Source organism: Mustelus asterias, chromosome 24 (assembly GCF_964213995.1).
Source record: "Mustelus asterias chromosome 24, sMusAst1.hap1.1, whole genome shotgun sequence".
NCBI classification, from domain to species: domain Eukaryota; kingdom Metazoa; phylum Chordata; class Chondrichthyes; order Carcharhiniformes; family Triakidae; genus Mustelus; species Mustelus asterias.
In genome coordinates, this window is record NC_135824.1 from 43224514 (window position 1) to 43238567 (window position 14054).

The 14054-nt window shown below is 42.1% G+C and overlaps 1 protein-coding gene across 3 annotated transcripts in view; it reads left to right on the forward strand.

The window, feature by feature from the left end:
- LOC144511343 (uncharacterized) overlaps positions 1 to 12448 on the forward strand; it is a 103686-nt gene extending 91238 nt beyond the window's left edge. For all 3 annotated transcript variants that reach the window (XM_078241619.1, XM_078241622.1, XM_078241620.1), the window contains exons 26-27: positions 4318 to 4482; positions 6269 to 12448. In XM_078241619.1, coding sequence (XP_078097745.1) covers positions 4318 to 4482; positions 6269 to 7062 — 959 coding nt within the window. In that variant the 3' untranslated portion in view covers positions 7063 to 12448. The remainder of the gene's footprint in view (positions 1 to 4317; positions 4483 to 6268) is intronic.
- The last annotated feature ends 1606 nt before the right edge of the window (positions 12449 to 14054 follow it).

The window sequence follows — 14054 nt, forward strand, 5'->3', positions numbered from 1 at the left end:
ATGGCAAGTCTATCCTTAGATAAGATGATCAAAACTGCACACAATACTCCAGCTGTAATCTCACCAAGATTTTGTATAGCTGCAGTAAGACATCCTTGCTCCTGTACTTGAGTCCTCTTGCAACAAAGGCTGACATACCATTTGCCTTCCCAACTGTTTGCTGCACCTGCATGTTTGCTTAGTGTACCAGGATATCCAGGTCCCTTCATACGTCTACATTTGCCAATCTATCACCATTTGTCTTGGCGTTTATTGGTAGGGGGATTGAATTTAGGAGTCGTAGCGTTATGTTGCAACTGTACACAACTCTGGTGCGGCCGCACTTGGAGTACTGTGTGCAGTTCTGGTCCCCACATTACAGGAAGGATGTGGAGGCTTTGGAGAGGGTGCAGAGGAGGTTTACCAGGATGTTGCCTGGTATGGAGGGGAGATCCTATGAGGAGAGGCTGAGGGATTTGGGATTGTTTTCGCTGGAAAGGCGGCGGCTAAGAGGGGATCTTATTGAAACATATAAGATGATTAGAGGTTTAGATAGGGTGGATAGTGATAGCCTTTTTCCTCTGATGGAGAAATCCAGCACGAGGGGGCATGGCTTTAAATTGAGGGGGGGTAGTTATAGAACCGATGTCAGGGGTAGGTTCTTTACCCAGAGGGTGGTGAGGGATTGGAATGCCCTGCCAGCATCAGTTGTAAATGCGCCTAGTTTGGGGGCGTTTAAGAGATCCGTAGATAGGTTCATGGACGAAAAGAAATTGGTTTAGGTTGGAGGGTCACAGTTTTTTTTTTTAACTGGTCGGTGCAACATCGTGGGCCGAAGGGCCTGTTCTGCGCTGTAATGTTCTATGTTCTATGTTCTATTTAAATAATACTCTGCCATTCTGTTTCTCCGTCTGGAAGTGAATAACATCACATTTATCCACATTATACTACATCTACCATGTATTTGCCAGCTTACTCAACTTGTCTAATTCGCTTTCAAGCCTCTCAACGTTCTTCTCACTGCTCCCACCAAGTTTCTTATCAGCAAACTCAGAAATATTACTTTTGATTCCCTCATCCAAATCCTTAATGTATATTGTGAATAGCTAGGGCCCAAGCACTGATTCCTGCGGGTCTCACACATCACTGCCTGCCACTTCAAAAATTCCATTTATTCCTATTCTGTTTCCTATCTGCTAAACAATTTTCAATCCATGCCATTATATTATCCCCAATCCCATGCACTTTAATTTTGCGTACTAATTTTTTATGTGGGGCTTTATCAAAAGCTTTCTAAAAATCCAAATGCATTACACCCACTTGTTCACCCCTATCTATTCTTCTAGTTACGTCCTCAAAAATTCCAGTAGGTTTGTCGCACGTGATTTCCCTTTCATAAATCCATGTTGACTTTGTCTAAGCATCTTGTTACTGCATCCTCTATAAGAGACCCTAGTATTTTCCCTAGGCTAACCAGTCTGTAATTCCCTGTTTTCTCCCTCCCTCCTTCTTTTAAATAGAGGGGTTGCATTTGCCACCCTCTGGGATTGTTCAGGAATCTACACAACTTTGGAAGATGACAACCATTACATCCATTATTTTCATGACCACCTCTTTCAGTACCCTGGATGTAGATTATCAGCACTACTTTTCTAGTAATCCTAATTTCCTTCAATTCCTCCTTCTCACTCGACCCTTAGTTCCTTAGGATTTCTGGGAAGTTATTTATGTCTTCCTCTGTGAAGACATAAGTTTGCTGACGACACCAAGGTAGGTGGTGTTGTGGATAGTTTGGAGGGATGTCAGAAGTTGCAGCGAGACATAGATAGAATGCAAGACTGGGCGGAGAAGTGGCAGATGGACTTCAACCCGGATAAGTGTGTAGTGATCCATTTTGGCAGATCCAATGGGATGGAGCAGCAGTATAAAATGAAGGGTACCATTCTTAGCAGTGTAGAGGATCAGAAGGACCTTGGGGTCCGGGTCCATAGGACTCTTAAATCGGCCTCGCAGGTGGAGGATGCGGTCAAGAAGGCGTATGGCGTACTAGCCTTCATTAATCGAGGGATTGAGTTTAGGAGTCGGGAGATAATGCTGCAGCTTTATAGGACCCTGGTTAGACCCCACTTGGAGTACTGCGCGCAGTTCTGGTCACCTCATTACAGGAAAGATGTTGAAGCCATTGAAAGGGTGCAGAGGAGATTTACAAGGATGTTGCCTGGATTGGGGGGCATGCCTTATGAGGATAGGTTGAGGGAGCTTGGTCTCTTCTCCCTGGAGAGACGAAGGATGAGAGGTGACCTGATAGAGGTTTACAAGATGTTGAGGGGTCTGGATAGGGTGGACTCTCAGAGGCTATTTCCAAGGGCTGAAATGGTTGCTACGAGAGGACACAGGTTTAAGGTGCTGGGGGGTAGGTACAGGGGGGATGTCAGGGGTAAGTTTTTCACTCAGAGGGTGGTGGGTGAGTGGAATCGGCTGACGTCGGTGGTGGTGGAGGCAAACTCGTTGGGGTCTTTTAAGAGACTTCTGGATGAGTACATGGGATTTAATGGGATTGAGGGCTATAGATAGGCCTAGAGGTGGGGATGTGATCGGCGCAACTTGTGGGCCGAAGGGCCTGTTTGTGCTGTGGCTTTCTATGTTCTATGTTCTAAAGTGATTGTTTAATTGCTTTGCCATTTCCTCGCTCTCTATTATAAATGCTTCTGTCTTGGACTGTAAGGAACCCACATTTGTCTTTGCTAATCTTTTTGTTTTCACATATTTATAGACGCTTTTACAGCCCATTTTTACTTTACTTGTAAATTTACCCTCGTACTCTAATTTTCCCCCTTTTAATCAATCTTTTGGTTCTCTGCTGAATTCTGAATTGCTCCCAATCATCAGGCTTGCTATTTTTTCCTTGCAACATTATGTGACTGTACTTTGGATCTAATACTATCCTAATTTCTTCTGTAAGCCATGGTTGGGCTGCTTTTCTTGCTCTTGCACCAAAGGAATGGAAAACTGTTGAAATGCACATATTTGTTCCTTAAGTATTAGTCATTGCCGAGCCACCGTCATGCCTTTGAATGAAGTTCCTCAGTCTATCTTCGCTAGCTCGCGCCTCATACCTTTGTTGTTTCCTTTTTAGATTTAGGATCCTAGTTTCAGATTTAACTTCTTCACTTTCCATCCTAATGAAGAATTGGTCATTGTTTCCTAAAGATTATTAATTAACCCCTTCTCATTGCATAATATCAAATCTAGGGTAGCATGTTCTCTAGCTGCTTCCTCAACATTCTGGTCTAAAAGAAATCTCAATAACTCTCCAGGAATTCATCCACCACATTGTTCCTAATTTGATTTGTCCAGTCTATCTGTAGATTAAAGTCACCCATGATTACTGTAGCACCCTTGTTACATGCACCTCTTAACTTCCTGTTTAATGCCATCCTTTATCTTACCATTACTATTTGGAGGCTATAGACACCTCCCACGAATGTTTTCCACCTCTTGGTGCTTCTTAGCTCCACCCAAACTGATTCTCCATCTAGATTTTCTGAGCCAATATCCTGTCACTATTGCACTGATTTCATCCTTAACTAACAATGTCATCCCACCTCCTTTTCCTTTTTGCCTGTCCTTTCTAAATATCAAATATCCTTTTTGAAAATCAGTTCCCAGCCATCCCTGCAACCATGTCTCCATAATCATATACCAGTGTATACCAATTTGCACTATTAATTTTTCTACTTTATTATGAATGCTCGTGCATTCAGATACAGTGCCTTTAGACTAGTCTTTTTTTTTTACAATGTTACACATTTTTGTATTATGGCCCTATTTGCTGCTAGCCTTTGTTTCCTCTGCTTTCTACTTTTGCTTTCTACTTTTCTGTCTTTCATTTCTATCTTTGTTTCCCTGTCTTGTGTCTCTCCACTCAGATTCCCATCCCCCTGCTGTTCTAGTTTAAACCTCCCCAACAGCACTTGGAAATACCCCTGCAAACAAGGATATTGGTCCTGGCATCCAAGAGCCAAGCTGAGATATGAGCAAAAATACTGGTGTGCTGCTAAGTAAAATGGGAAGAACATCCAGTCTCAAAATCTCATTAGCTTTTGATACGTTACTTTTTTTTAATACCAGTGCTTAAAATATAACATTTTCTGACGTGCAGGAATGTGATTGACTTCTTAACTGTCCCTCTGAAATGGCCTAGCAAACTGCTCGGTTCAAGGCAAGCTAGGGATGGGCAACAAATGCTGGCCTTGCCAGAGATACCCACATTCCGTGAAAGAGTAAAGAAAAATAAACTTCTTCATTTTAGTCATCTTTGAAATGTATTTGCTGCAGGAACTCCTTTTCACCTTCTCCTCGAGAAAATTGCGGTTTCTCCCCAAGCTGAGGCGTTTGGAGAACGAGACTGTATCTCCCAGAGAGAAGCACAGAGCACAAAGGGACTGATGCTCGGCAGTGCTGACCTACCTCAGCGACTGGAGAAGTATTCGGCCTTTTCAGGTAAGGAGTGTGATTTGTGGTTTTGTGATTCTTTCCAAGTTAACAGGTGTTTGTGCATTGCTGACTATTCCTAAAATACAGTGAAGATACTGGGGGAGGGGGGCTGCTCCCCTCCCTCTCGTCCCTGTTTTCAATGATGTTTATTGAGGAAAAGTATTGGCCAAGACTTCTCTAATCTGTTGGGATCTATTATGAGGGGGAGATAATGACCTATTCAAAGGCAGTTCTGACAATATTGCACTGAATTATATCGGTCTGGATTTTTATGCTCAAGTCTCTGAAGTGGAACTTAAACCCATAACCTTCTGATTCCATGCGAGACATCTACCGCCTGAGCTGACACCCGACACACAAGACACTCTCTGAGCATGCAAAGAAAGCTGAACCTGTGTGTTCTTCCAGAAAAGTACATTGTGATTGTTTTAATCGGAGATAGGTGAAGGAAAAGGAGTTGAGTTGGTTGCTGTACAAGGAAATCAGTGCTGTTTTGAAATGCTTGTTTTTTTAATATTAGAAACTGATCAGCTGGATTTTGTTCATCGCCAGTGCAGGTTTTTTAGTTTGTAGTCTCTCTGGCTCAGATGGAGGTTACTAAAGTGACCGGTCAGTTCTAACCAACGGTACTGAGAGCAAGGCTTGGTTTGCATCCTTTGTGTTCCTGGGTGTTGATTCATTGCAGTCATTGTGGAAGGCTGAGCACTTCTATGGAATCAGCCATGACTGAGTTTGTGAATTGGTGTGCTATTCTAAATGAAATACTGTGGCACATTTGGAACTGGCCACTGGACCTTGACTGGGACTGAGCACAGTGAAAGTTTTCTTTGTCGGCATATTTGTAAAATGCAATTTTAATGGTTTTCATATCCACTTCTAATTTTTTTCATTTGTTCATGATGTGTCGCTGGCAAGGACAACGTTTATTGCCCCATCTAACGTAGGGGGGAGCTATACGATAAATGGCAGAACCATAAAGGGTGTAGATACGCAGAGGGACCTGGGTGTGCAAGTCCACAGATCCTTGAAGGTGACGTCACAGGTGGAGAAGGTGGTGAAGAAGGCATATGGCATGCTTGCCTTTATAGGACGGGGCATAGAGTATAAAAGCTGGGGTCTGATGTTGCAGATGTATAGAACGTTGGTTCGGCCACATTTGGAATACTGCGTCCAGTTCTGGCCGCCACACTACCAGAAGGACGTGGAGGCTTTAGAGAGAGTGCAGAGGAGGTTTACCAGGATGTTGCCTGGTATGGCAGGGCTTAGTTATGAGGAGAGATTGGGTAAACTGGGGTTGTTCTCACTGGAAAGACGGAGGATGAGGGGTAACCAAATAGAGGTGTATAAAATTATGAAAGGCATAGATAGGGTGAACGGTGGGAAGCTTTTTCCCAGGTCGGTGGTGACGTTCACGAGGGGTCATAGATTCAAGGTGGGGGGGGGGGGGGGGGCGAGGTTTAACACGGATATGAGAAGGACGTGTTTTACACAGAGGGTGGTGGGGCCCTGGAATGCGCTGCTGGGCAAGGTGGTGGAGGCGGACACACTGGGAACGTTTAAGACTTATCTAGATAGCCACATGAACGGAGTGGGAATGGAGGGATACAAAAGAATGGTCTAGTTTTGGACCAGGGAGCGACAAGGGCTTGGAGGGCTGAAGGGCCTGTTCCTGTGCTGTATTGTTCTTTGTTCTTTTTGTTCTTTTATCTCAAATTGCCTTTGTGATGTGCTGGAAAATTAGTAATTGTGTTTTTTTTTAGGGTAGTAATATTACTCTCTTTTTTTCATGTAGAGGGCTATTCACAAACACCATCGTCAATACGGCCAAGAGAGGAAATGGTCAGACAAAAACTTCCAAAAACATTAGGAACAGTTTCTGGTCGAGTGTCAACATCAGCATTAAGGAACCTTAGACACCTGCAGGATGAAGAACAAGGTGTGAATACAATGGACCAGAATTTCAAATCGACAGAAGACCCACAGGCATCAAATGGAGACCTTAAAAAACCAAAGCAGGGCGTTTTGCATTGGTCAAAGTCAACAAGTAAGGACTATGTTACAGACTCTCTGGAAAAGGATCAAACAGGTTCAAGATCAGTAGCAAAAGGGAAACTGCAGCTTACCAGATCAGCAAAAGGGCAGGACATTCTCCAAAAACTGGCTAAGAAGGTGCAAGAGGCTGGAATAAAACCATGGACATGGAAATCAAAGCGAGAAGATTCGGAAAATGTCTCGCAGAACTTGTTTGAAAGTGAGAGCAAGTCAATGCATTGTTTCCAAAAGGCTTCCACCTCTCTCAGCGAGAGCCCTATTGCCCAGTATGTGTATGCAGAGACGACTGAGTTAGTTGTGAAGGACAGAAGTTTGCATAGCTTTCTGCCAGATACAACTTTGAAGCAGAACTCATCTTTGAACAGAGGGGGATCAGAGCAATTGGAGGGTGAGCTAGACTTAGATTCCGATGGTTCTACAACAGCAACATGTGCAGTCAGAGAACCCAAAATATTTATATCTTCCGTGGACATTCATTCTGCCAATGAAGCAAATGCAAATGGAGGTTACTTGCTACTCGATTCAACACAGTAGAGCATGAAATGTTCCTAAGCAGAGGGTTCTGACTAACGCATGTTATTGTCTTCTCTCTGTCGCTGTGCTCGTGATCTTTCCACGCCTTAATAGACTGTCTGAGCCAGAACGTTTGGGCAGGTTTTGGAATAACTGAGCCCTAACTGGGATTAGGCTCAGCCTGAGGCAAGTTTTTGAAACTAGTTGCACATACTGAACCCTATACTATTGTTGGATTTGATCAATTCCATGTTTACACACAGCCTTTTTAAGCTGTTCTGAGGAGCTGCTTCCTCGGCTGAACAAGGGCCAAGTTCTCTCATCCTCTCTCCTTGTTCTCCTTCAAGATTCCTATCCTTCCAGCAGCAAGTGTGAAAATGGAAAGGATTAGCTCTATGAGCGAATAAAACTGCAAGTTGTACAGCTGTTGCACTCTCATCATGGGGGGTTGGGCAGGGTGGGGTGGGGGGGGGAATTGAACCAGATTGAAATTGCTTTGATTTAAGTGAGAATATCTATCAGAACATTTGTATTTATGGAGATATCAACAGTAATAAACTCGCTGCTCCGTCCCTTCCCACATAGGTCAGTTCTTGAGGCAATCTACTTGATTTGCAAAAACATAAACCATGGTGATTTTTTTTTCAGTAGGAAGAACCATGTTTTGCCTTATTAGGATAACAAAAAGTTACTGCAGTCTGTAAAGAATGAGTTCACTTCACATTAATTTACGAAGACTGGTTCCCACTGCAGCAAATACTGAAATGCTTGCTGTGCATAACTGGCAGTGGATAAATCATTAAGATTAAATAGTGCATAACTCGAGGTGGATTTTATACTTCACAGTACAGTTGGAATTTCAGACCCGTTTTTAACAGTTTTATGTGGAATGAATACATTTTGCAGAAAAAAATGTATGCTTGTTTATTTTTTCCTGAATGGATGTTATTTTTCAAATGTGCAGCACTTTGCAATTGTCTTTGAATTGTATTTTAAACTCCAGATTTTCAATCTGTATTTAAAAAAAAGTTTAGACATCTTACAATAATGTTAAAACAGCTGAAGAGAAGGGGAGAATCCTGAGAAAATTTTGGTCTCTTCTAAAACAGCTGCTTGTGAGCTGTAATCAAAAGGATAAGACCAGATTTAGAGATTGAATTTGTCAGGAACTAGGCAGTGCACTATTACATAACATCACTCACCGTCATGGAAATCTCGTATTTCATTCTGAACATCCCTTCTGAGGGCAGTTTATGGACACATTGTTCACTGTACTTGCACGACTGCGAGATGAATCATTTTCTTTTCATACTGAGTGCAAATATTTGAAACTCTTGGTGCCAGTGCTGGCTGAGATCTTGTGCAGCTTCTTTTCCCACATCACTGGGTTTCTGAAACTATCTGATCACGGAATAGACTCCCAGATCGAGTAGCAAAGGTGGATTTCGGCAGTGGGTGAACTTTATGGTCATTCTGGATACATGAGCTAAGTTGAGTCCTTATGGTTTATTGTATCCATAATTATCTCGTGACTGACCTTTGAAGAAGATTGCTGATTCTTTTTCCGGCCCCTTCCGAAGTAACCAGCAGCTTGCTGATGGCAGCTCCACTGCTCTGTATTTTAGGTACAAAAATCCTCTTCCTTCCACTGTGGTGTATTGGTACATGGCCTACATGGCTTGAATTTTTGGACCACAGTTTAGTATAGAGGCTTGCACATAACAAATGTACAAACCTGTTTGACTTGTGTCTTGGGGCTGTGGCTGTGATGTTTCTCCTGTGCCCCTGTTTCTTGTTGTCTAGCACTTGTTATTCATATTGTTCAGTCCCTTTTGTACTTTTGTTTCTTATTTGTTGATTTTCTGTTTGAATTTTGTGGGTCTGCCGGTTTGTAAAGGGCTGCTTCACACTCCGTGATGGGCAAATCCTATATTAGAACACCAAGACTGCCGCGAGAAAGCTTAATATATGCAAATTAATGAGAAGCTGGATTTACCTTTTATATCTATCCCTGAGGCTCCCTGTTATGTATTTCTACAGCCCAGTAAGGCCCTCTAGAAAATTCCTGGGGTTTTGATGATTTGTTGCAGTAACCTCCCATGAGATCTGATCATTTCTGTCTATTGTGGGTGCTGGGTAGGAAAATTTCTCCTGATAAATTAGGATATTCCCTTGGAAAAATCCAGTGTGATTTTTCAATTTTCCTCTGACTCTTACTGTGTGGTGTACTTCACTATCTACTGTGTGTGTACATTTCTAGTACTGTATCTTTCTCTGTATATTTTAGATTGCTGCATGAGGTGTGCATGTTGTCATGTAACGGATTTGAAGGGTCACTGATCTGCTCTACCTTCTTCTAAATTTGGCCTTGCACTGCCGTGAGGAAACTTCCTCAGACATTTCTTTCTGTTCTTGTCCATTTCCGTTTTTAATTTCTGTATTCAGACCTTTTCTTGGTTGGTGTTATCTGTTGTATTTCATGTTTGGTCTCGAGTCCTTTGCAAGCCTGGTTTAACAATGTTGAGTTTTAAATTCATTTATGGGATGTGGGTGTTGCTGGCTAGGCCAGCATTTATTGCCCATCCCGAGCTGCCGTCTTGAAGCACTGGAAATACATTTAAGTTGGAGATGTGATAAAGTTGTGGAATCGGTTTTGTATAATTTCTAACTTCAGTTGTACATTATATCTGATGTTCTGATAGGAAGATTGCTGCAGAAAAAGCAAAGCTGGCAGATTCCAGCTAATCTGGGACCACTACAGGAGAAATTGTGTTAAATATATTTGCATAACCAACCACAACACTACTTTAAGTTCTGGACCTGTGTACATTACACTAAGGATTATAGCCTGTACGGTTTGGGTATTTAGCAATTTCTCCTATGTCAGGATGAGAAACCGGGGTTTTGTTTTCGGAAAAGAAGTAAGTTTGAAACTTTCTAACCTTTTTAAAACAAAATAATTATATTGATTTTTCTTAATGTCATTCCTTTACCAAGTGATCTGAGCCATAATCAATTAATGTAATAGAATCCACTTTATAATTCTCATTTGATATTTGGTGAAGTGGAAAAGGGACCCACAGCTGTTTTGTGTACTGTATTATAGGAAGGATGGCAACTGGTCGTTGGAGAGCTGCAGACGTTTTTTGTAATCAATCTTTTCCTCCTTCCCCCCCCCAAGTAAAAATACACAGCTGGTCACAGCTCCCATCCTTATCAGAAACATCCATGAAGTAAGGAATGAAGCGGGGAAAGATGCATTTGTTACAATAAAAATGTTGACTACCTGAATTAACAATGAACTTTTGGAAATGTACATCAGGATTTGTAAAGGGAAAAGACAGGTAATTCTCTTAGTTCTAATTGTTGCTGGCTGATTTCAGTCTTGTTAATAAATTAACAAGATTCGGGCAAATTAGTATATCCAATAACAATCTCTATCATTGGTCCTGTAAAGGCCAGATAGAGATTGAAATTATCCTTCCTGTTCCATCACTACAAGTTTAAAATCTCCTTCATGTTTTTAATGTGTTGCTTTGGAAAGATACTCATAAGTATGCATCTCCAAAGGCTGTCCCCACCCCTCCAGCATGCCTAGTTTTGAATGTAACCTGTTGTTAGAAGTTGTATAGGATGTGGAGCAATTACATGGACAAATTCATGATTAAGTATTGGTTTTTACAACTTGTTTGAATTTGAGCTGCTTCTCGTGAAATTTATAATGAAGTTTAATATTGCGGTACTGTTCAGAAGGAGATCCTCTCGCAGGTGCTTGACTCAAGTTAATCTTGTTTCCATAATAGTGTTCCACTTTGTAGTGGCATACTGTTAATGTATGTGTTCTGGGATTAGGGTAATTACTGACCTTGTGGACAAACAGTCTCTCCAGCAAAGAGTTGGAGTCAGTCCACTTCTACACATCTACTTGATAGCTTGAATACCATTCACAACATTGGAAAGCTTCCATAAACTTCATGTTTTTCAATTTCTTGTGCGCCCTATAGGTGTTTAGCATTGCCAGTTTTCCAACCTTTACTGCTGCTTTTGAACAGACAGGTAGCCCAGATTTTCTTCCTTCCATTTGCCTCTATTTGGAACCTCATTGAGACTCATGGAATATGCAAAGATTGAAACCTGGCAGCTTGAGAAAAGAGGGATGCCAAGTTCATATAGTAGAGCAAAATGTAATTTCCTATGAACTGTGGCAGTCCAACCAGCTTCAGTGGTTATTTAAAGAAACATTTTTAGTTTCTTAGTTCTAAAACCTGTCTTCAACATGTTGGACTTTCAGATTCTGTTAGCCAGCAGTGTAAGCAATAAACACTTCCATTATGAAAGATCTCTGTCACCTGCGCTAGTGATTAGCCTGGGGGGAAATTTGGGTTTGGACATATTTTCAACTTTGTTTCTCTTGATGGTTGTAGATGGGATTCAGCCAACTTGTCTGGTCTTAGAACAGCTCCTTCTCCTACCTAAAGCCATGTTGGCCAGGTATTAGAATTCCAAAACGTTGTTTAATCATGACTTCCAGAATTGTCATTCAAAGAAAGTAAAGGAAAAATAAATTGCATCAGCTGCAGTCGCTAACACACTCGGACCTAACATCTATTTCAAGACTTTGAGCCCGTCATTTAGTCTAACCCTCCAACACTTATGGAGTTGGCATTACATGAGGTACAATTTACATGTTGAGGTAGATGTCAGAAACCTGTGTGACTGGAGAAATCTCGTGCTGCCCTAGCCAACATATTTCCATCAACCGGAATCTGTTTATAAATGACTTCATCTTATTGTTGGATCTTGTTTGTCCAAAATGGCTGCTTTTGTTTGCCTATACAACAATCGCTGCATTTCAAAATAATTGAAAGTGTGAAGAGATATTCAAGAAATGTAATGAGGCGCTCCAAGAATTCAAGTTTTTCTTTGTAATTGTAACATTCAAGGTATTTATCGGTGTAACTAATTAATGTGTTGCAAAGAATTCTGTGAAAAAGTGCGGATATAAGCTGGGCTGTGTGAAGGCTGTAGAACATGACTGAATCGTTCAATGAGGAAAAGCAGAAGTTGCTCCTTACTGTTACTTCACAAAAGTTGTAGAAAACACGACCTTCATTATTTTCAAACTCATGGTGTGTAAAAGTGCTTGTCTGCATATTGAAAGTTTTTCTTTCACATTGTTGTAGTTCATTGTGACTATGGAATGAATATCTTGCTTTTTTAAAAATAGCAAATATTGATTTGCTAATGAATTTATCTGAACCTGTTTGTAAAGTAAAACCAGTGTTATTTGTATTTTTAATACTTTTCAATGAAAGGTGCATCACCTAACAATTGGTGAGAATTATTTTTAGTATGAATACTCTGTAAATTCAGCAAACTGTTGTAATTAAAAAGCCTGTTTGCTGCAAAGTGTTTTTTTTTGGCTGGTCGTTGATTGTGTTCACATCCAGGTTCCAGGTGGCAGTTGTCACGATCAAGACACAATGAAGCTTGACGTTTGCTGGGAAACCTCCCTCACTTCAAGCCTCCAACTGTTTTTCTCTCTATCTTGAAGCCAGTTTCCTTTCATTCTTCTCTTCCACCTTCATTTCAACCTTTCTAAGTCTTGCTCTTAGAAATAGCAGGAAAATTTAGCAATAAGTTCACATTCTAGCATGTTGTTTAATGTGTTGCCTCTTTTGTCTACTGTGTGCTGAAGATGAAAGATGTTGAGTCATCCTGTGGTCCAGTCCATGGTAGGTGACAGCCACCTGGTATTTTGATCAACTGGCCATTCTTCATGTAAGTGCCAGCCATAGGCTCATCAAGCTGCAAGGATAGATAGAACAGTACAGCACAGAACAGGCCCTTCAGCCCACGATGTTGTGCCGAGCTTTATCTGAAACCAAGATCAAGCTCCAGGCACGGTAGCACAGTGGTTAGCACTGCTGCTTCACAGCTCCAGGGTCCCGGGTTCGATTCCCGGCTCGGGTCACTGTCTGTGTGGAGTTTGCACATTCTCCTCGTGTCTGCGTGGGTTTCCTCCGGGTGCTCCGGTTTCCTCCCACAGTCCAAAGATGTGCGGGTTAGGTTGATTGGCCAGGTTAAAAATTGTCCCTTAGAGTCCTGGGATGCGCAGGTTAGAGGGATTAGCGGGTAAAATATGTGGGGGTAGGGCCTGGGTGGGATTGTGGTCGGTGCAGACTCGATGGGCCGAATGGCCTCCTTCTGCACTGTAGGGTTTCTATGTTCTATCATCCTGGTGTGCTCCATGTGCCTATCCAATAACCGCTTAAATGTTCCTAAAGTGTCTGACACCACTATCACTGCAGGCACTCCATTCCACACCCCAACCACTCTGAGTAAAGAACCTACCTCTGACATCCTTCCTGTATCTCCCACCATGAACCCTTTAGTTATGCCCCCGGTTTCCTCCCACAGTTCAAAAGATGTGCGGGTTAGGTTGATTGGCCATGCTAAAAATTGCCCTTAGTGTACTGAGATGCGTAGGTTAGAGGGATTAGTGGGTAAATATGTAGGGATATGGGGGTAGGGCCTGGATGGGATTGTGGTCGGTGCAGACTCGATGGGCCGAATGGCCTCTTTCTGTACTGTAGTGTTTCTATGATTTCTATGAATAGCTCCATCCACCCGAGGAAATAGTCTTTGAACATTCACTCTATCCCCTTCTTCATTTTATAAACCTCTATTAAGTCTCCCCTCAACCTCCTCCGCTCCTTCAACCTTTCCTCATAAGACCTACCCTCCAAACCAGGCAGCATCCTGGTAAATCTCCTTTGCACTCTTTCCAGCGCTTCCACATCCTTCTTATAGTGAGGTGACCAGAACTGCACACAATATTCCAAATGTGGTCTCACCAAGGTCCTGTACAGTTGCAGCATAACCCCACGGCTCTTAAACTCCAACCCCCTGTTAATAACAGCTAACACACTATAGGCCTTCTTCACAGCTCTATCCACTTGAGTGGCAACCTTTAGAGATCTGTGGATATGGACCCCAAGATCTCTCTGTTC